The following is a 22,950-nucleotide window of genomic DNA, read 5'->3' as shown; positions in this document are numbered from 1 at the left end:
GAACCAAATGGATCTTCCGCACCAAATTTAAAGCCGATGGTACCTTGGACAAATACAAAGCTCGTCTTGTTGTGCAAGGATTTTGCCAGAAAGTAGGCATTGATTTTGACAAGACCTTTGCACCCACTGCTCGAATGACGACAATCCATCTTTTACTCAATTTGGCTACTCACCACAAATGGCCAGTCTATCAGATGGATGTTAAGAGTACTTTTTTAAATGGCATTCTCGAGAAGAGGAGGTCTACGTTGACCAACCTCCGGGCTTCCCGCTCCCCGGGTTTGAGGACAAAGTTTTTCACTTGCATAAAGCTCTTTATGGGCTTAAGCAAGCCCCCCGAGCGTGGTATCATCGCATTGACAAATTTTTTCGTGGCCAAGGTTTTCAACCATCTCACTATGATCCCAATATCTATATTCACACTGATCAAGGGATGGTTTGCTACCTAGTGCTGTATGTCAATGACCTCATTATTTCTAGTTCACATCAAGCCAAAATGGCTGATATCATGGCACAGCTCAGACGAACTTTTGAGATGACTAATCTCGGTCTTCTCTCATATTTCCTTGGCATGGAGGTGGTCCAACATCCCGATGGCATTTTTGTGTCCCAACAGAAGTATTGTCTCCAACTCATTACTTCCTACTTTCCTGATGGTGCTACTCCATTGGATCCCACTATCAAACTATTAAAGGAAGTGGACTCACCTCCACATGAAGATCGAGCCTACCGCCAAGTGGTTGGAAAACTTATCTAGCTCACAAATTCTCGTCATGATATCTCCTATTGCACATCCATTTTAAGTCAGTATTTCAATGCTCCTAAGGAGCCACATTGGAGTTCAACAATGAGGGTTGTTCGATATCTGGCATGTACCTATTTGTATGGACTTCACTACAGTTGTGGGATCACCCTGTGTGGTTACATTGACTCCGACTGGACTGGTGATTTCGATTCCCAACGTTCTCATGGTGGTTATTTGTACTCCCTCGGATCTGCCCCTTTCTCTTGGTCTAGCAAGATACCGTTGCAGGTTCTTCCATTGACGCCGAATACCGGGCCCTCTATGACGCCACCACTGAGGCTATGTATCTTCGATAGCTTCTTACGGAGATGTGCGTTCCCATTGACACTACTTCTATCATCTTCGTCGACAGTCAGTGCGATTGCCCTTGCTGGCAATCCTATTTTTTCTAACCGTACCAAGCATGTGGGTGTTCATTTTCATTTTACTAGGGAACAGGTTGAGCTTAGTACCATCCGACTCCAGTACATTCCTACGGCGGACAACCATGCAAACATCCTCGAGCGTCTTCATGACCGGATCAGCATCGGTCCTCCACCATCACCCTCTGCATATTGAGAGGGGGATCTTTCTCTCCTTTCACATTTTTTATCATTATTGTATCGGGCACATGAGTCAGTGAAAACCCCATGAGGGCACGGCTCATGTGAAAACCCACTGCATTGCATTTTTTCCATCTTGCATTCCCTATGCATAGCATTCTGTTTTTTGTGTTTGGGGCACATGTGTGAATGAAAACCCAAAAATGGACGTTCATGCATGTGAAAACCTCTTGCATTGTGGCATAATTCCAGTACCTTGCAATCTCAAAAGCCTCTACTCCAGTCTCAAAGCACATGATCTTCATCTTCGACAACCAAAGTTTTTTTCCCCCCCATCTTCTCTCATGATCCCCTTTTGATCTGAGAGGGGGTGTGTGAAAATATACCCAAAAGGGTATTTTATCCAGCCCAAAAGGGCTATTTTGACATCTTACTTCAACTTTATCTGCTGGCCAATAGCCTCTCCTGACCGACCAACACCCACTCTACCTATATATATATATGAAGCGCATCCTTATTCAGCATGTACACAATTACAAGAATCTCTTCTGCTGGTCGCCTACATCAGGGCTACCATCAGCATTTACATCTCGGGTTGCTGCTGCTGGTGCAGGCCGTCTATGTCAAGTGCAAACTCTGCATTCTCTACTACTGGACTGGCCGCCTACATCAGGTGTACCCTCAGCGTTTTTCTGCTGCTGGATTGGCCGCCTACACCGGGGCTGTCTTCAGCAGTTTCCATCGCCTACATCAGGGCTGACCTCAGCGTTTCATCATCAGGTGTACTTCAGCACACCATCAGGCTGACCTCAGCGTTTCATCATCAGGTGTACTTCAGCGTTTACTTCAGCACACCATCAGGCTTACCTCAGCATTTATCATCTGAGCTCACATCAGCCTTACATCAAGCGTATATCAACGCTTACATCAGGCTTACTTCAGCACTGTTATCTGCGTTTTTTGGGACAGCAGCCCTCTCTGGTCCTTCGAAGTCTCACATAGAGCTCCTGTACTAGATTTTATCATATATACCTAGATGCATCCAGGAACATGCCCAAATTCACCTTTTAGGAACGTGCATGTTATATACTCATGGTAGTCAACCCACAAGACTTTATAGCTGTCAACTCCATTATGCATAGTATGCACTAGTTACTACCACATCACCACTAACATCATCAGTGCCCAATAGTGGGTGTAGAACTTTGTATCAAGATATGCTCTCACACACGCACTCCACACACACACACACATAAGCGCATATATTCACACAAAGCCTTCGTACTTGATTTTATCATCTATATATATATACCCCCATTGCATGCTGTGTGATTTGCTCTGATCTCTCGTATATTCGGTCCTTTGGTCTCTCTTGCCCTCACAGCCAGCAGGCGGCAGTTTTTCCACCCTCTTCAGTTTGCTGGCCGTACAGCATGTACAGCCAACTGTACAGTGGTACAGCAGGCCGGGTAGCTCTTCTCCTCTCCCTTGCGTTGGTTGTACACTGGACAGCAGGCGGTTTCAGCTCTCTCTTCAGCAGGCCGTTCAGTGGTACGGCAGCCAGGCAGATTCTTTTCTCTCTTCACCGCTCCCTCGTGACCATCGATTCAGGGATGTGTTTGAGGGTATCAGGGACTGTTTTTGGGAGCTTTTCCGGGGCTGTTTTGGAGAAATCTGGTAGTTGTACTGAGAGACCTTCCAGGGCTGATTTGAGGCTCTATTTTGGGGGCTGTTTTGGCATGGATTTCGGGGCTGGATTTGGCACCATTCCAGGCTGTTGTTCGAGGCTGATTTGCACTACTTGTGGTGCTGATTGGTACCCCGGATCATTGAGCATGTGCTTGCTAAACTTTGTGGAAAATCCGGTGCAGGATTGCACCCGCACCTTGGTTTATCTGTATCAATTTATTCATTGGAATAAAACAATTCCTACAAGGGGCCGGCTGTTCCGGCTCAGTGTTGTGTTCTTTTTAGTGTTGTTTATGGTTATTCCATTGCGTCCTAAAGATTGTCTCAATATTGTGCTATCTGTCAATGTCCCGAGTGTTCTGGGGTTTGTTTTCATAAGTCTCGACCGGTCTCTATCTAGTATTATGAAGTGTTGGTCTTTCTCTCCAGGTCCCCTATTGGTTTCATGGTCATAGACCAAATGCCCAAATGACTAAATTTAGCACTAGGGTAGTCAAATTGACCAGAATGCCCAGATGAGTGATGAGTGGTTTCAAAGGTGAAACCAGATGCTCAAATCATTTGAACAAACCATGAACAGGTGAATCTTTACAATGAAGCCTTCTTGGACCCAAAACATGCAACTCCTAGATTCTAGGAGAGTTTTTATTTTGGGCAGACTTTGATGGAAATTCCATTCGCGTCAAAATCTCTGGATTTTCACAAGGATCAAGACTTACTAAAGCACCTTTGTCAAATTCTTAACGAGTTGGGATATTTTCAGCATAGAAGGTTTGTTGGGGTAAAGGCGTTATGCCCACCCTTATAGTGTGTACAAGCCCATAAGTTATAGTACATAGTACACTTAGTACTTTTAATGTACTAAGTGCACTATGTGTACTAGTGCAATATACATGTGTGATAGGGGAGTCACACACTCATGCCTCATGAGTTGACTTATCCCCACAACTCTCTCTCTCTCTCCCTTGTTCTTCTCTGTGTATGTCTCCCATGAATGAACTCTAAACCCTAATTCTGGTTTTCTCCCCATCAACTGGTATCAGAGCTTTGGTCACCAGGTTCCCCTCCCTCTCATCAAGAATTGTTTGCCCTTTTGCTAGTCGTTTGCTCATTCTGTGAGTCGCCTTTTTGCTGGTCGCCTTTGTGCAGCACTGGCTATTGGTCGACTGTGTGACCAGTCGTCGCAGGCAGGTGGGTGGAGAGAAGCAGCAGCGTGGGCAGGCTCATCCACGCTGCCCAGCAGGCGAATCCACGCTGCCCAGTAGCAACAGCTGCGCGCATAACCTGGCGCCGGCTGTGCGAACTAGGCGGAGGTCGAGTGTGGCAATCGAAACTCAAGCGAAGGCCTAGCGCTGGGCGTCGGCTGGCGCTAGGCGAGACATAAGCGAAGAGAGCCCAAGCGCGTAGCAAGTGGAGGGGGCGAAGGCGTATTAACTGGCCTGCTCGACTGCTCGCCCACTGGTTGGCGATGGAGTGATGATGAGGACAGCGATGTGAGCTTCGAACGTGGGGTTGGGCTTTTTTTTTTCAATCGCGGGGAGTACTACAAACGCCATAACGTGCTGGAGAACCTCTGGCACAGCTCACAAGAGCCCAAGCGCAGTGTCTTGAAGGATGCAGTGCTCCGTTGGCCTGTACCACCTCCTCAATCAGAGCACTCTTTCTGCAGCAACATCAGCATCAACCCCTCTTTTCCTGCAACAGCCTGCAAATTGAGAAAAATCAGAAATTACAAGGTATTTGTCTCATTTTTTTTTTGGGATTTGCAATTGAGCAAGTACAATCAACAATTGAGCAGATACAGGTGTCAATTGCTCAATTTTTTGAGCAAAATTGGCAAAATTGGGTGACATTGGTCACAATCAGGATAAATTTGCAGGAAATTGGTCAAATCAGGATCAATTTGCAAGAAATTGGATGTCGAAATTTGGGGCTTTTGATGTAATTGTGCAATTAAGCACTCATACATGCTGTATGATGTGAAAAATCGCACATTTGGGCAAAATTGCAGCAGATTGCAGTGCAAATCAAGGGGCTTTTGTGCCGATTTGGTTGATTTGCATGCAGGCGATCGCATTTGATGCTGTGGATAATGTGTTGATGCCTTACAAGCACTCAATGTGCCTGTAAATCAAGGGGCTTTCATGTATTGGATGTATATGTGGCCAGGGGGAAGCATCGTGAACACTTTGGATGCCTTTATGTGCGTCAATGTACCATGTATGATCAGAAATTGATCTCAAATCAAGGGGCTTTTCAAGTTTGTATGATTGTTGAGCTTGGCAAAGCAGCAGGCAAGACATTTATGCCTTGAATCCTCAAAAATCAGCTTGCAGTCAAGGGGCTTTTGCCCAATTTCTGTTCGGGACTGTTGCATGCAGTGTTCGAGACTGTAAAAGTCTGATTTTCACTCATTTGGACAGCCAGGAGAGCATTTATTGCTATTGTACCTGCTCTGGTACAGATTTGGCACAGCTTTGTGCATGTTTTGGCATGGCTGTACACTGTTTTGAGTGACCAAAAGGTTCAAATTCAGCTGTTGTACTTGCCGGGACAGGTTTGGTACATCATTGGTGAGCACTTGGTACTGCTGTACAGTACTTTGGAAGGGCAAAAGAGCACATTCAAGGTGCTGTCCAAAATCTGCAGCAATCAGATTTTGGTGTTTTCATCACAAAAATTGGGAGAAAAGTTGCATTCTTGCTTCCGCAGTGGGAGATAAAGCTTGGGAGAAAAACTGTGAGCACTTTGTGTGCTTTTGGTGCAGTGTTTGCACATTTTGCAGGGAGTCAGGCATTGACAGGTTGCATTTTGCTATGGCAACCACAGGTGAGAGCTCTTCATTGCTTCACATCAAGAAGCTTGAAGGCTCGCATAACTATGATATTTGGCAAACCCAGTGCTACAATGTGTTGCTCCAGAAAAAGCAGCACAAGCCTATCAAAGAAAGGGGTGTGATGCCCGCTTCTCTTACGGCTGAAGAGTGGGAAGATATGGATGAGCTGGCAAGATCTACTATCATGTTGTCTGTGTCAGACTCTTTACTTTTCAGCATTCGTGAAGAGAAGACAGCTTGGGGAATGTGGCAGACATTGCAGGACTTGTATGCCCAACAAAGTGCCTCAAGCAAAGTGTATTGGTTGAAGAAACTCATAGGCCTTCAGATGAAGGAAGGGGCTTCTATGACAGCCCATCTAAATGAGTTTAATGGTATTGTCAGCCAGGTCATTAATCAAAAGTTGGCAATGGACGATGAGTTCAAAGCCACCTTTTTGTTATGCACTTTGCCAGAGAGTTGGGACACATTCAGGACAGCCACTAGCAATTCGAATGCTATGCTGTCATATGCAGATGTTGAGGGTGCTCTTCTTCAAGAAGAGATGAACAGGAAAAACAACTTTGTTGGAAAGTCCAATGCAATGAATGCACGTGGGAGATCCCAGCAAAGGGGAAAAAGCCAAGAAAGGGGAAGGAGCAAGTCTCGCTCCAAAAAGGATTTGGAATGCCATTATTGTGGCAAAAAGGGACACATTAAAAAGCAATGCTACAAATGGAAAAATGATCAAAAGGAAAAGGGAAAAGGCAAAGACAAAGAGAAAGATGAAGCCAAAGATGTAAAGCCAAAGGGCAAAAGTGGAGTCAAGATCGAAGAAATCAATGTGTCACATGCAGGTGGCAGTGAGGATGAGGTCCTCTTTACTTCTTCACTTGATGCCCATTCACTTCTTACAGGTGGTCATGGTATGCACTCATGGATCATTGATTCAGGTGCCTCCTTTCATGTCACAGGTTGCAGAGACTTGTTTGTCAGGTACACTGCTGGCAATGAAGGAGTGGTTTATTTGGGTGATAACCATGCATGCAAAATTCTTGGCAGAGGTGATGTGAGGCTTGTATTTTCAGATGGCTCACAGCTTATGCTCCATGATGTCAGGCATGTGCCTGAAATCAAGAAGAAACTGCTTTCTACTGGGCAGCTTGATGATGCTGATTATGTTACCACATTTGGTAGTGGAAAGTGGAAAATTAGTAAGGGCTCACTGGTTGTTGCCAGAGGCTCTAAGGTGGACACTCTTTATTTCATGCATGCAGGTGTTTGTCACCATGCTAATGTAAATGCAACCGAGCTGCCGGAAATCTCTGTGTGGCATAGCCGGTTGGGACACATGAGTGTCAAAGGAATGGAGCAATTGTCTCGTTTGGGTTACTTGCCTTCTCTAAAGTTTTCAAGTTTTCAGTTTTGTGAGCATTGTATATATGGTAGGCAACTACAGTGTCCCCACAAGAAAGCTCTTGGACAGAAAGATGCTCAGTTAGAGCTTGTGCATACAGATGTATGTGAGATGCCTCAGCTTTCTTTGGGAGGGGCAAAATATTTTGTGTCTTTTATAGATGATGCCACACGCAAGGTGTGGGTTTATCCTCTTCGTTTGAAGAGTGATACATTCTCAGTGTTTCAGAAGTTTGTTGCTCTTGTTGAGAATCAAACTGGCAAAACACTGAAGGCTTTGCGTTCCGACAATGGTGGAGAGTATACGTCCAAACAGTTTCAGGACTTTTGTGATGCTAAAGGCATCAAGAGGGAGCTCTCTACTCCTTATGATCCTCCACAAAACGGGACAGCAGAGAGGATGAACAGGACCATTCAGGAGAAGGTCCGTTCTATGTTGTCACATGCTGCATTACCTCATGGTTTTTGGGCTGAAGCTGTTATGACAGCCGTTCACCTTATAAACAGGTCACCTAACACGAGGCTTGGTGGGAAAGTGCCAGAAGAAGTATGGACAGGGAAGCCTCCGTCATACAAGCACTTGAGAGTGTTTGGTTGCGTTGCGTACGTGCACATACGCAGGGAAATGCGCACCAAACTTGATCCTAAATCTCACAAATGCATATTCCTAGGATATGGTGACAGAGGTGAAATGGGGTATAGACTTTGGGATCCCATGAATAGAAAGATCATACGCAGCAATGATGTCATTTTTGATGAAACATGCATGTATAAGGAGCCTGCAAGGCAACGGGAGCCTGGCAGAGTCATCTTTGATGATGATGGACATCATGGACAACAACAAAGGGCTGTAAATCAGCCATTACAGCAGGAAAACCAGCCCTTAAATGGTGCTGAAAATGGTCCAAATGGACAGCCAGATATGGCAGAAGATATCCCTATGGATATACCACAGTTGGAGGAGATACCGGGCATGATATTTCAGCCTTATGGCATGGAACAGGAGCCACCAATGGGTGATATGCAGGCTGGACAGCAACCTGCAAATGATGGTCATTGGGTACGGAGGTCCACAAGACCCTCCAGAGCCCCTGACAGGTTTGTTCCAGGGGTTGACTACTTGATGCTCACTGACTGTGGGGAGCCCTCATGTTACAAGGAGGCTTTACAGAGGGCAGACAAGGCTCTATGGGAGCGTGCCATGAAGTCAGAGATGGATTCTCTGCATAAAAATGGAACTTGGATGTTGGTGCCTTTGCCTGCAGGCAAGAAGGTTTTGCCATGCTAGTGGGTATACAGGCTCAAAGTTGCATCAAATGCAAAGCCAAGATACAAAGCCAGGTTAGTGGCTAAGGGCTTCAAGCAGGAATATCGTGTGGACTTTGATGAGATCTTCTCTCCAGTGGTCAAAATGACCACACTTAGAGCTGTGTTGGCTTTGGTTGCGCATGATGATCTGGACTTGATCCAGATGGATGTGAAGACTACTTTTCTTCACGGTGATCTCCATGAGGAGATATATATGCAGCAGCCAAAGGGTTATGCAGTAAGTGGAAAGGAGAAGCTTGTATGCAAGCTGAAAAAGAGTCTTTATGGGCTCAAACAGGCACCAAGAGAATGGTATCATAAATTTGATACATTCATGAAATCCCAGAAATTCAGGAGAAGTGACATAGATCACTGCTTGTACACCAAGAAAGCTTTGGATGGCAGTCTATTGATCCTCATCTTGTATGTTGATGATATGTTGATTGCCGGGAAATCTCGTAAAGAGATGGATGCATTGAAAAAGAGGCTGCATGAAACCTTTGATATGAAGGATTTGGGTGATGCAAATCACATCTTGGGTATGCGGATACTTCGGGACAGAAATCAGCATGTGTTGTATTTGTCTCAGAAGGAATACATTGGCAAAGTCTTGCAGAGGTTCAATATGGACGGGGGGAAGAAAGCTAGTACTCCTTTGCCTCCATATGTGAAACTCAGTGCTATGGACAGCCCACAGTCAGATAAAGACAGGGCTGATATGGCCAAGATTCCGTATGCTTCAGCTTGTGGCAGTCTCATGTATGCCATGGTTGCTACTAGGCCTGACATTGCATTTGCAGTGGGAGTGGTTTCTAGATACATGGCCAACCCTGGCAAGAAGCATTGGGAAGCAGTGAAAGGTGTCATGAGATACCTGAAGGGCACACAGGATTTGTGCATTTGCTTTGGCAAACAGGATGCATTAGTGCATGGTTACACGGATTCGGATTATGCCGGTCATCCAGATAACCGGAAGTCCTACCGGTTATGTATTTACATTCACAGGAGGTGCTGTGTCATGGATATCCAGGATGCAGAAGTGCACAGCCTTATCTACTACAGAGGCCGAGTATATTGCAGCCACAGAGGCTTGCAAGGAGGCATTATGGCTATCTCGGTTAGTGGTTGATTTGGGCTATACAGGGGATATTCCATTGTTGCATTGTGACAGTCAGAGTGCCATTCAGTTGGCAAAGAACCCTGTTTTTCATGCAAAGACGAAGCATGTGGATGTGAAGTATCACTTCATCAGAGAGGTGATAGAGAACAAGCAAATTCAGCTTGTTAAGATTCATACGGATGACAACCCGGCTGATCTGTTGACGAAGAGTTTGCCCCCGGAGCGGTTTGCTCATTGCAGACACTTGATGGGCATTGGATGAGGCCATTTTCAGCCTTGATATGGCCTTGTATATTATCATGTACATGCTGATTTTTTCTTTTCCTTCATTTAAGGGCACTTTGCCTTTAAGTGGGAGGTTGTTGGGGTAAAGGCGTTATGCCCACCCTTATAGTGTGTACAAGCCCATAAGTTATAGTACATAGTACACTTAGTACTTTTAATGTACTAAGTGCACTATGTGTACTAGTGCAATATACATGTGTGATAGGGGAGTCACACACTCATGCCTCATGAGTTGACTTATCCCCACAACTCTCTCTCTCTCTCCCTTGCTTCTCTGTGTATGTCTCCCATGAATGAACTCTAACCCTAATTCTGGTTTTCTCCCCATCAAGGTTATGGAAGAATCACCTCTTAAATTAAGATGTGGCATCTAGAATGGGACAAGTGTCTCTACACTTGTCATTTTACTTTACACTTGTCAATTTAGCTAACACTCGTTAATTAAAGTAGTCACTTGTCATTTGGAGTTTACTCTTCCATTCTAGAGCATTGAAGTCTCAAACCTATAAATTGGAGCACTCCCTCTTCATTTTTCAAGCACTTCTCATCAATTTCAAGACTACATACTAGAGAATATACTTGTTGCACATTGTCAACAACAATCTACAGCGGCTGTGCTCGCCAGATTGCACCATATTTGGTGAAACCAAGGTGTGGACAAAGAAGATAGCTTGTTGCCCGGACTGTGCAAAAACTAGCGTTAGGGTTTTCCAACCCTCAAAATCAAACTTCTCAGATTTCAGCCCACTTTATTGGATGTACCCAACTGTGGGCATCTTTTCAATTCTCACCTATTGTGAAAGTTCAGGCACACTGTGGTTTGATTCAATAAATTCCTGCGAAGGGAGAGGGGCCTGTCATCATATAAATCATCATGGGGTCCACTTAAGGTGTAGCGAGTGTGGTGTTGGGGGTGACCACTTTGGTCTCCCCAACACCCCACGCCGTGACAATTTCTCACATGCTGCCTATTCTGCCAAGGAACCTGCTCATATTGAGGTGATGCAAAAGTGCACACAGTGAACTGATAGCCTCTAACAGGCTTTTGTCCTGTAGGTCCTATGACTCTAAACACCTGTCTGGCACTCAGCAAATCGCCTAATAAGCTGCTTGGACACTTGTACAATGAACAATCTAAGTGAATTGTAGCTGTGTGCGGGACAACACCCAAACACCTTTGTTTATCTGTTTGGTTATGCAAGAACCCTTCACAGCCAAATTGGAGCTTCCCCTCAACAGCAAAAAGTGGCCAGTACATGAATTTATTTTCTTGATATTATCAATCGAAGGGCAAATGATTACCAACTCTTTGTCACCTTCAAACTTAAAAGGCAGGGGAGTTAGACACCAACAAAAAAGTTGAAAGCAGATCATACCTCATTGTGTCATAAATTGCAAAAGCTTCGGTCTCGTACCCCAGTTTCTCTCCATCCTACAACCAGCAGACCTTCTATTAACCCAGTGGCCCATGTCAATAAGCTTCAGCATAATTATACAAGTTGTGTAATGGCCAGCCATGATACCTTGGTGGTGCCAGTGGAATTGATATACATGTAGACTGGTTTCTCAGGATCCTCGTACTGAAGATAGAGAAGCTCTGCCATTATCAGTTCCGTGACCGATGGTACCAGAGACATTCCAAGAAAAACAATGCGATTCTTGAACAAATAAGAAGGCAGATCTGGAGGTGGCTGTTGACGAGCATCTCCTCTTTGAAATGGGATAACCTACAAGAAAACGTTTAATAGCCACTTCATAGAAACCTGGAATGCCTACAGTGTCATGAGTTTGATTTAACAGCAGCAAAATTTTACCTCAATGGGCATGTCTTGCTTGAAACAAAGCAATACAAAAGTTCTTAAATGCTCCTAAATCTGATCTAAACAAGGAAATAAGCCTATCTGCAAACAACTCGTGATGTCTCAATTTCCTCAATTTCATCCATTAACCATCTATTTGCACTCTACATGTAATGTTTGCATCTTGATTTCCTTACCTTCTAGCATAGAGCTAAATCCACTCTCTATTGCCGCTTTGCATTTGCACTTGGTATATGATGCTTCGTGGATGCAACACTCACTTTTTTGGCAATTATGGCTTTAATTTCCTGTTATCTTACTGAAAGTGGTAGTGGAAGGTCCCTCTATTGAAATCACTCGTGCATGTGGCTGCCTAGTTTGTATCCTACCCATCACAATGAGAGGTCAAAAGTTTGACCAAAGTGCCAAGAGACTGCAGACCATGGGCAAAACCTTTATTGAGACAATGTGTCTACTGTGCAATACAACCCTGCCCCTTCCCACAAATCCTGGCCACAAAACCCATCCTAGCCATGGTATGTGCAGTGTTCAAGGATATCTGCATGACCACAAGCCCTGCCCTGGCCATGAATGTGCATACCACAAACATTGTCCTATCCATGGTGATCATTTCCAGGCAAATCAGCCCACCAACTAACACCATCCAGGCCACAGTCATGGCGGCCGTTTCCAAGCACCCACCAAAAGCCATCCAGACCACGGTAGATGCCATTTCCACCACATCTCCTCTCCCACAAATACCAATACTAGTATGTAAACTGGGAGAGGATTACAATGTGTTTTGTGCAAGCAATGATCAGAACAACGTGTTAAGGACATCCAGATGTCAGAAAGCGCACCATTGTGATGATTCCTTTGCGAGGGCCACCTCGAGAGACGGCCTGATCTATAGCTTCCCGTGCGGTGCGAAGGGTGAGGCCGAAGAGGGAGCCATGAGAGCTTCCTCCAAAAAAAGGGCAGGCGAAACCTGTGCGCAGGTCCAGGCCTTTCTTCTGGGCTCTGCTACTGCAGATGGAACTAGAAGCTTGGGGGCAGAAGGGCTTGCTGCTGTTGCTATAGGAGGCCATGCTCCTGCCCACTACCGCCGAAACGTGTGAGCGCAGCCCCGAGGCCACACCCTCCGTTGCAGCAGTCATGCCCGCTGAAGCTCCTTTCATCAAAATCTGTTACTTTCTTCGCATTTTGGTCGTCTCTCTTCTAATGATGGAGTTCCAAGGCTACCGTTCTCTTTTTTCTTTTTTCTTTTTTCTTTTTTCTTTTTTTCTTTTTCCTTTTTTTTCCTTTTTTTAGATTGAAATTATACTAGGAAATGAAAAAGATACATAAAGCTTTGTAACTGAAGAAACTTAACTTTAATACTTAGATACTGAGAAACTAGAGGACTTCATTCCTTTGCAACCTTGGTTAGTTAATAGATGTATTCTTCCAGCTCTTCATCTTGGGTGTTCAAATCAGCTATGGCTTCTTTTTCTTTAGTAATCAAGGAGGCAACAGCATCTTCAATTGATTCCTTGCCTCGATAGCAATTTTTTGGCCCTCCAATGACAAGATGGTAGCCGAGCACGTTTTCTTCTTCAGGTCCAATAATCCTTTCATCTGAAAAATAGTTTTCAAATCCGAGCATTTCTATTTTTCCATACTGTCCAGAGAAATTATGATATGATGATATTCCACAATTTGTTTGAACAACCATTAGTTCAACTCCTAATAGGATTCCTTTCCAATTAAGAGCGTAGGGTGAGTTGGCTTGATGCTAAATAGGTGGGCTATAGTTTCCTCCTCTCTTTGGCATCTAGGACAAAGGCCTAACCCTATACCAATCTTGGCAGCACGCTATAGGATAAGCCACATGAGGCATGACTTTTTAGGGGCTATTCTTTTAGACCATATATGTTGAAACTTGAATTTCCACTGGCTCCCATGCCAGTTTTAACGACCCATCTACTATCATTAAGTTTGACATAGAGAGAGGGAGGAGGAGGAAAGGCAAGAATGGGCAAGAGGTTAGATTGAAAGGGCAAGCTAAGTGAGCGAAGAAGAAGGGGACCTCATACTTGAATGAGGGGAGAGAGAGAAGGATCCCAAAGGTTAGTTCTGTCTTGCATGAGGTCCAAATCCTGAGTCTTTACCCCATACGTTGTTAAGATTTCCAATCTAGTTAGCCATCTTTTCTAGTCAAAGTAGCAGATGTCAAACCAAGTCCTAATGCCTTTCTTAGAAAGAGCATGAGCTCTTTTAAAGAGGTGAGGCTAGATAAAATTATTTAGAACCAGAGAGAACCATATTGAGTCAAGATGAAAGATCGGAGCTTTAAGTTTGAGATTTTCTATCATCCCAAGCTGGGGTTTAATCTTGTTCCAAGCCTGCGAGACGGCTTTAACAAGAGGGTTGCCATGAGCTATGCATTGTGAGAGTGTTGAAACGGAGCAGCCATAGTGAGTGACACATCGAAGAAGCTTGTTGAGGATAGGAGAGCAACCAAACAAAACAATTTAGAGCTTAGATCAATGCAAGTAACACGTAAGTTTTCAATGACAATTGCATTTCCATTCTCACTTAGGCTAGGGTGGGGAGTAACATTGGTTATTTGGGGACCTTTGAATAGTATGGTGGACCATTTTATTTGGATAGTCATTCTACATTAGTAAATGATGTGACAAGTAGGATGGTAGAACATAGTGTGGATGACCTCCTTATCACATGCTAGTATGCATACAATTATGTATGGCCATCAAAAAGTGGCTTTAACACTAGGACCACACTTACTTAGGCCAAGTAGGTAAATCATCTCTTTAGATATTCTCTAGCATGACCATCCATAGTCAAATCATAGATCCAGGTGTAGCCCAATATTAGTACTAGAGGCCTAGGTAGTCACATGCCACATCTTACTTGGTTGTCCACATTAGCTAGCTTTAGCTAAAACTTATTTAGAGTGTTCACATTAATCCAAGACACTTTATGAGTGAATTGTCACATTAAGAACATGTATAACTGCTTCTAAGAATGTGTGAAGCTAAATAAGGCAAATGCTAGGAAAAAGTTATGTTGTTTTTCTCCTTCTTTGAAAAATCTATACTCTATTTTAAAGCTTGTGAATGTTAGGGTTTCAAATATTGAACTAGTTGGTTCTAGTTAGCATCACTTGTCAAAACAAGTTGCATTACCATGTGGCTTGTATTGAAGCTTGTGAATGCTAGGGTTTAATATTTTGAACTAGTTCGTTCTAGTTAGCATCATCACCCAATATTTATAAGAATTTGCCTGGATCAAGAAGGAGAAAAAAGGCTTTATTAAGGGAAATTTTATATTAGATACCATCATAGCTCCGTGGGAAGGATTTGAATATGCTAAAAAATCTAATCAGGACTTTATATTCTTCAAAATTGATTTTGATAAAGCCTAGATAGACTAGAATGGGACATCATTCTTCAGTCCCTTCGTGACATGGGTCTTGGACATCAGTTTATAAGATCTGTAAAAACCCTACTTGTGCTAGGATTGCCTTTAATGGTAACCTGTCTGAGCCTTTTCACCTCAAGAGATCAATTAGGCAAGGATGTCGTCTTGCTCCTCTTCTGTTTCCATTGCTCGTGATGCTTTGTCATGGCTAGTGGATGATGCTATCAAGTTAGGCTCCCTCACCTCCCCAACAATGCAGGCTAACTCTGCCTGACACCAACAACATGGTCCATAATCCATCTCTTCCTTTTAGAGTTGCCTCTCCTTCTACCCATCAACCATAGCAAGATTGGTATTAAACCTCTTCTCAAAAAACCCAGGGATCCAGAATTATCCCAAAAGGTTCTATCTTCACACTTCTTGGAATCCCTATGCGATTTGGAGACTCAATCCACCAAAGATGGCAATGGGTGCTCAGAAAGTTTCAACAAAAGTTTGATAGATGGAAAGGGTGTCAACAAAATCTAGCTGGTAGACTGGTTGGTGGTCATGAAGCACATTCTTATCCCTTCCACCATCATGATGTGTTTTCTTCTACAACCTACCAATACTACTTGCAAATCACTCTTTGGATCCTTAGCCTCTGTTCTATTTTTGATTATCAAGAAACCATGAAATGGGGTGTGTGAAAAAAACTTTTGTTTTTATTTCTTTCATTGCCTTTTGGCTTTCTATTCTCTTTTGAGGAATTTTGAGTATTGTACACTAGAATGAAACATCTCAATCACCAAATTTTTTGTCTTAATATGCTACACAAAGATGGGGGTAAGAAGCAAGTGCACCATTGTATGGGAATTTCAATATCCACTTTTGGAATTATTGAATTTGCTTCACTTATGGATGGAGCAATGATGCAAGCATTACAAGCCTGTTTAGGTAAGGGCATTCCTCTCTTTTGTTATAAGATTTGAAAGGCGTGTTATGTAGAAAGTAAAGCTTATTTTTTTAACTAGGTTTATTAACAAAGATGCTTTCACCAATTGATGCCAAAGAAAAGGGGTGAAGCCAGGAAATCTCCCCGAAATACATGAGAATATTGCAAGATCCGGATGTGCATAGCAAGATGGAGATAGTGGAGGGCTTGGGGAATTTCTTGTCTCTCTGCTAATGGCATTATGAGGATCATCCCTACAGATTCAGGAGCTTGGAAACATGTATAGCATGAGTGACCAAAGTACAAAGAGGAGCCCTGTCACTTTGTGTCTTGGCTTAGAAATGGATTATGTGAATCCATTTAGTTTAAGGTCAACATGTCTGGTCCACTTGGTCGGTTGTGTTGGTCAATTACAACATCCCTTCATGGAAGTCTATAAGGGCATGTAATGCTTGCTTTACTTCACACAAAAAGTATAGGGTGAAGAACATGGATGTGTACCTTGAGCCTTTGATTCATGAGCTTGAAAAACTATGGCAAGGTAACAAAGTCTATAATATAACAAGACCAATTTCACATTACAATGTAGAGATGAAGGGTATTTTGTTATGGACAATGCATGACTTTCTCAAATACACCGAGTATTCTTTCCAACTTTCTACTCTTAAGATACCTTACTTTTCTATAATTAAAATCATTATAGAACTCAAAAATGGATGGACCATTACTTATTTTATTAATATAAATGAACTAATTAAGATGTTATATGATAAGCATTGTCTATTATTCCTCCTTCTCAACGTAATCATGTTCCATCTCTAGTGTCCCTCTGCTATGAGAGGTGGAAATTAGGAAGAGTTGTGAAGAATGTCTCTCATCAAGCCACTATCGAGAATAAATAGATACTTGTTAAGTCAAGAGCCTCCCTTAGCCTTTTCCAAAACAAGTGTCATTTGGTCTTGCCTTAGAGTCGTGAATGCAACTTCTTGATGTGGGTGCGCTAGCTCATTCACCTCGCATCCTCACTTTGTTGTCACATAGAAATGATTCCTTTGCTAAGGGGGGGAAGGAACTCTCTTTACCTTGATGGTGGCAAGATGAGAAGAGACTTTATAGTGGTTCTGTCTCATAAGAGGTGGAGAAAGCTAATAAGAGGGAGAAGCCTACACTAAAACCTATTCAAGAAAGCAAACCATCAAGCATATTCAACAAAACACGAGTAAGCAACAAGAGTAGAGAAGAAGGAGAGCTTATAAGTATTCTCTTGCAAGGGTATGAATGTGTATTGCTTAATGTCAAAAATGACTTACACAAATGGATAGTGTTCAGACTTAGCCTATCTCATAACTTAGAAATAGTCCTAAGCCACTAGTTATGGATATGCACAAAAGTTGTGACTTTCCTATTTGGCATTCGGCTCAGGGTAATGCAACTTTATAAAGTCTGTCTCACTACATTACTAACATGGGCTTCCAGTACAAATGGGTAAGGCAGCTTTATAAAGTCCAGCACTATCTTACAAAACATGGGCTTCCATTACACATGGGTAAGATGGCAAAGCACCTTACGATGGTCCATGTGAAACTTTGTTAACCTACGAAGTGGCTAATAATACTCGATCTTTGTTTGTCTCCCATATTGAGCCAAGTTGAAGATTAAACATCTTCTTGACCTAATGCACATCTTCAAGATGTTTTATACCATTTGATTTGTAAAAAATATGTAAAGGTAGTTAAGGGATAACTTGAAGATGATTGGTCACCTAAGCATAGCACCTAGACATTACATGGCCAAGGATATATGAGAATGTGAAGGTGGTCTTACCCATTGCACCATGGATATTGACAAGGATGGAGGAAAAGAGTGTGAAGAAACAAGCTGCATCTTTTTGTACGCCTATCTAAATCATACATTCATTAAAGGGTGCATTTACAAACAACAAAGAAGAAGGAGACAACTTAATTATATGGTCTCAAGTCACATAATTAGCACATAATGTTATAAATATACATACTTCTAATCCTTATCACTTTTTTATATTGCATTGTGTATATACAAGAATAATATCTTGGTAGTATCTCTTAGTAAAGTTTATTATTACAATCTCTATTAGTGGTGGTTATAAGAAAGTGTGTGAGATCATCCTATTTTTTAGTTTAGTTCATCTACAAAATGGGAGGAGTGGTGAGGTAAGAATATTCTCTTCAATGGCCAATGAGGTGATAGATCATGATAGCTCAAAAGTGGTAAAGCTGCTTGTCTAGGACTAGGAGGTCCTGGGTTCAAAACCCCATATGCTGCTTCCTTGGCAACATCGCCTACGAGCAGATAAAAAAAGCACCTATAAGAGGTGAAAAACAATAACTACGAGAGGATCTTAGGCCTAAGGCTAGTTGAAAAAATGGAATCTTCTTTTCAAGTTTTCCAAACTACCATAAGTGTTGGAATTAGGGTTGCAGAAAAGCACACAAAGCTTGGAGAAATACTCTTTGATTAGATCTTGTTCAATTAAATCTAGTTGATAGCTCGCTGCTGGAAGCTCAGGAATGAGAACAAGAGCTATTAGATTGTGTCCATGTACAAAGATTAGTTAGCCCTAGAATAATGGGCGTATATACAAGCCAGGGGAAAAAACCTCCTAAAGAGGAAAAAAGTGCCCCAGCGGTCCTAAGTGTGTTCACACACATCACTGCCTATATATATGGCAACAAATCTCCCCTCGGAGTGATGGTATGAACGAGAGCTGGCTCTCATGTATAGGGAAGTGCCATGCCCGAAGTAGATCAGTCCACAAAGGGGAGCAAGCCCAAAGCTTTGCGAAAAGCTTCAAACTTCTCACGAGGAAGCACCTTTGTGAAAAGATCGGCGAGGTTGTCCTGTGTTGGCACATATGCCAAGCTGATCTTTGTTGCTGAGAGTCTCTCCCTGACATAGTGATAATGCACCTCAATGTGCTTTGTACGAGCATGAAAAACTGGGTTTCTCGCAACTGCCAATGCGCTCTGACTGTCAGTGTAGATAGAGGTGCAAACTCCTGTCCAACACCCAAGTCAGCCAAAAGCCGTCTGAGCCACACACACTCAACCGTAGCTGTGAAAGCTGCCCTGTACTCAGCTTCACAACTAGAAGTGGCCACAGTAGGTTGCTACTTGCTCAACCAAGATATGCAGCTACCAAGCATGAAACAAAAAACCACTTGTGGACACTCTTGTGTCATAGCAACCAGCCCAATCTGAGTCCGAAAAAACGTGTAAATCTGGCAGCAACAATCCCCCTTGAGATAAAACAGCAAAAGATGTATGGTGCCACTCAAGTAGCGAAAGATGCGTTTAACTGCCTTCCAATGCTAAGACCCTGGGCTATGCATAAACCTGCTCACCTATGAGACTGCAAACTGAATGTCCGGCCTCGTAATGCATACATAAATGAGGTAACCAATAGCTGTCTGATAGTGTGACATCAAAGTGATCTCTAGCATCATGAAGACTCAACTTCAAACCTGTCTCCATTGGAGTAGCAATAGGCTTGCAGTCTTGAAAGCCAAATCTCCGCAACATTTCTCAATATAATTTGTCTGACACAAAACAATACCTCCATCACACTGCTTAAATTGTATCCCCAAATAATGATGCAAATGCCCCAAATCTGATATCTTAAAAGAGGCATTCAAACTAGCCTTAAAATCAGCAATATGACTCTCATTTGGTCCTGTGAGCAGCATGTCATCAACATAGAGAGCAATGATTAGATGTACATCATCCACACGTTTAATATACAAAGTGCTTTCTATTGGACTATTCTGAAAACTATGTGCAGTCAAATATGTACGTATCTTTTTATACCAAGCTCGTGGAGCTTGCTTTAAACCATATAAAGCCTTTTTCAACCTGCACACTTTGTTTTCCTGCCCTCTTTGAACAAAACCACGAGGCTGCGATACATACACCTCCTCATGCAAATCTCCATTCAAGAACGCACTCTTTATGTCCAACTGATGTACATTCCAACCATTATGAGCTGCCAATGCACAAATGCTACGAATGGTAGTCATACGACAAGTGGGAGCAAAGGTCTCATCAAAATCAATGCCCTTTTCTTGAGCATAACGCTTTGCAACAAGTCTAGCCTTATAGCGATCAACACTGCCATCTGGCTTTCGTTTCAACTTAAAAACCCACTTACATCCAATGACCTTTTTACCAATAGGCAAATCACCATGTACCATTCTTCATTATAGCATCATAATCACTTTGCATTGCAGCCAACCAATTTTCTGATTTTTGTGCCTCATCAAATGAAAGAGGTTCTTCCTCCACACATACTAGACACAGCCAAAGCATAACAATATGATGCATAGAAGGCATGCTGAAAACCTGAACGAATACGACTAGACATAGGTGCATCAATTTTACTATCACACAAGGTTTGCACTGGCCATTTAGGCATACCTCTAGCCTACTCATTTTCAGCCCTATCCTCATAAATTACATCCTGTATATCTGCATCAGAAATAGGCTGATCTATGATGTCGTTTGAAATCTGCATAGGCTGAATATTTGCCTCATCAGGACTTACATTTGAATTCCCACCTATAAACAGAGGCAACAACGTATCAAATACATCTCGTGAGCTCACACCTGTCTCTTTGGCACATGATAACAAAGGCTGCACAACATCTTCCACAATTTAAACAACGTCTCGACTAATCAAGATACGCTTTGACTACGGATGATACAATCTGTAACCCTTGCTCTCAGCACTGTAACCAACAAAAATGCATTTGATAGCCTTATCATCCAATTTTCTACGTTGTTGCACATGCACTAAAGCATAGGCCAAGCAACCAAAGACACGCAAGTGACCAATAGAAGGCTTCCTACCATGCCAAGCTTCGTATGGAGTAACAGAGACTGCAAGGCCTTAGTGGGACACTTGTTGAGTACATATGCAGCACACATGACAGCCTCAAGCCAAAACGCATGTGGCAAAGCTTGGCTCTTGACCATACATCGTACCATCTCCATAAGTGACTTGTTTTTCCTCTCAGCAACACCATTTTGCTGAGGGGTATACGGCACTGTACATTGGTGTTTTATCCCACGACTAGCCAGAAATGCATCAAACTCTTTAGACATGTACTCCCCCCCTCGATCAGAATGGAGGATGCCCACAGTAGAATTGGATACATTTTCAGCCATAAGCAGCACAAAAACACTGCGGACTTTACCTTCAATGGATATACCCATGCATGCCTTGAGTAATCATCAATGAAAGTCACGAAGTACAAGTGTTTACCAAATGACGGAGTTTGCATAGGCCCACATACATCACTATGTACAAGTTGCAATTTGCGAGTGGCCCGCACAGAACCATCCTTTGGAAATGCAGAACGCTGCATTTTGCCCAAAATACAGCCTTCACAAACATGTTTCAATGGTGCCTCAAGAGGGGGCAATGAAGCAACCATATCAAATTTCTGCAAACGCAGCAAACTAGCAAAGTTCAGATGACCAAAACGAGCATGCCATAGTTTTGCATCTGAAACTGCCTTTTCATCAGAAACTGCATTTGCTGAATCTTCCACACACTTGTCCTAAGAATTGAGCCTATACAGCCCACAAAACAAGGTGCCAGATGCAATAATCGTATCACCAAAAGTCAAATCATGAACAGTATATCTGTCATCCACAAATTTAACTACAAGTCCAAGTCTAGCAAGCGCAGAGATAGACAATAGATTCTTCTTTATCCCTGGCACATACAAAGCATCTGAAAGTGTGAAAGCACTGCCATTTGCAGCAGTAAGCATAATTTTACCAACGCCCTTCACTGGATAAGAAGCATTATTGGCACATGTGACAGTATTCCCATTAGAGACAGTCTCAAGACAAGTGAACATATCACGATGCGAGGTAATGTGCTTTGTAGAACCACTGTCAAAATACCATACATCAGAGTCAACAGAAACTGCCAAACATGCATCATGTACAGATGGGTCATACTGGCAATACACGCTAAACGCCCATTCTGTATCCTGCACAATATTTGCAGAATCTGCATTTGTAGAAGCATCCGCTATTGTGGCTGCATTTGGCTCTTTCTTCTTTGCCTCTTTAGCCTTTAGCTTAGGGCAATTCTTAATGACATGATCAATTGCCTTACAATAGTTGCACCTGATCTTTTTCTTGCCTTTATCAAGAGCCTTCTCAGACCTATTGTTGCTATGTGTGGAAGGAGAAGAAGTTGCAGACCTACTAATAGGAGAAGAAACAGTGGAAGGGGCTGCCTTACCACTTCTTCTCTGCTGGGCAGTAACAAATGCCTGATCAACTGCACACTGCCTAGCCCTATTTTGCCTGGACTACGCTTCTTGCAAGAGCTTATTGACTAAAGTATCATACTTGACAACATCAAGTCTGTCCTCAGTAACAAGTCTCCATGTGGAAGCAAAAGTCTGATATGACTCGGGTAAAGCATCAAGAACAATCTGCACAAGAGAATGATCAGGAATAATCTCACCTGTAGAAATCAACTGTTCCTTGAGATCTTTAATCTCAGCAAGAAAAACATTCATGTCATCATCTTCCTGCATAATCTTCGATTCTAGCTCTTTACGCAGGTAAGAGATTTTTGCTTCGTTAATTACCTGCATACAAACCAGCTAGAATATCCCAAATCTGTTTTGCTATTTTAGCTGAATGAATATGTGGAGTGATGTCATCATCTTCCTGCATAATCTTCGATTCTAGCTCTTTACGCAGGTAAGAGATTTTTGCCTCGACCTGCATACAAACCAGTTAGAATATCCCAAGCT

The 22,950-nt window shown here is 42.8% G+C and overlaps 1 protein-coding gene across 1 annotated transcript in view; it reads right to left on the bottom strand.

Annotated features, from left to right (window-relative positions):
* CLPR4 (CLP protease R subunit 4) overlaps positions 1 to 13,016 on the bottom strand; it is a 37,264-nt gene extending 24,248 nt beyond the window's left edge. The window contains exons 1-3 of the mRNA XM_086812334.1: positions 12,640 to 13,016; positions 11,504 to 11,707; positions 11,357 to 11,412 (exon numbers count right to left, since the gene is read on the bottom strand). Of these exons, the coding sequence (XP_086668460.1) occupies positions 11,357 to 11,412; positions 11,504 to 11,707; positions 12,640 to 12,957 (578 nt within the window). The 5' untranslated portion in view covers positions 12,958 to 13,016. The remainder of the gene's footprint in view (positions 1 to 11,356; positions 11,413 to 11,503; positions 11,708 to 12,639) is intronic.
* Between the last annotated feature and the right edge of the window lie 9,934 nt (positions 13,017 to 22,950).

The sequence above is a fragment of the Cibotium barometz genome, chromosome 18 (assembly GCF_041138505.1).
Source record: "Cibotium barometz isolate CiBa-2024 chromosome 18, ASM4113850v1, whole genome shotgun sequence".
In the NCBI taxonomy this organism is placed as follows: domain Eukaryota; kingdom Viridiplantae; phylum Streptophyta; class Polypodiopsida; order Cyatheales; family Cibotiaceae; genus Cibotium; species Cibotium barometz.
Note: the sequence above shows the minus strand (reverse complement) of the source record. Positions and strands in the feature narration are given on the sequence as shown.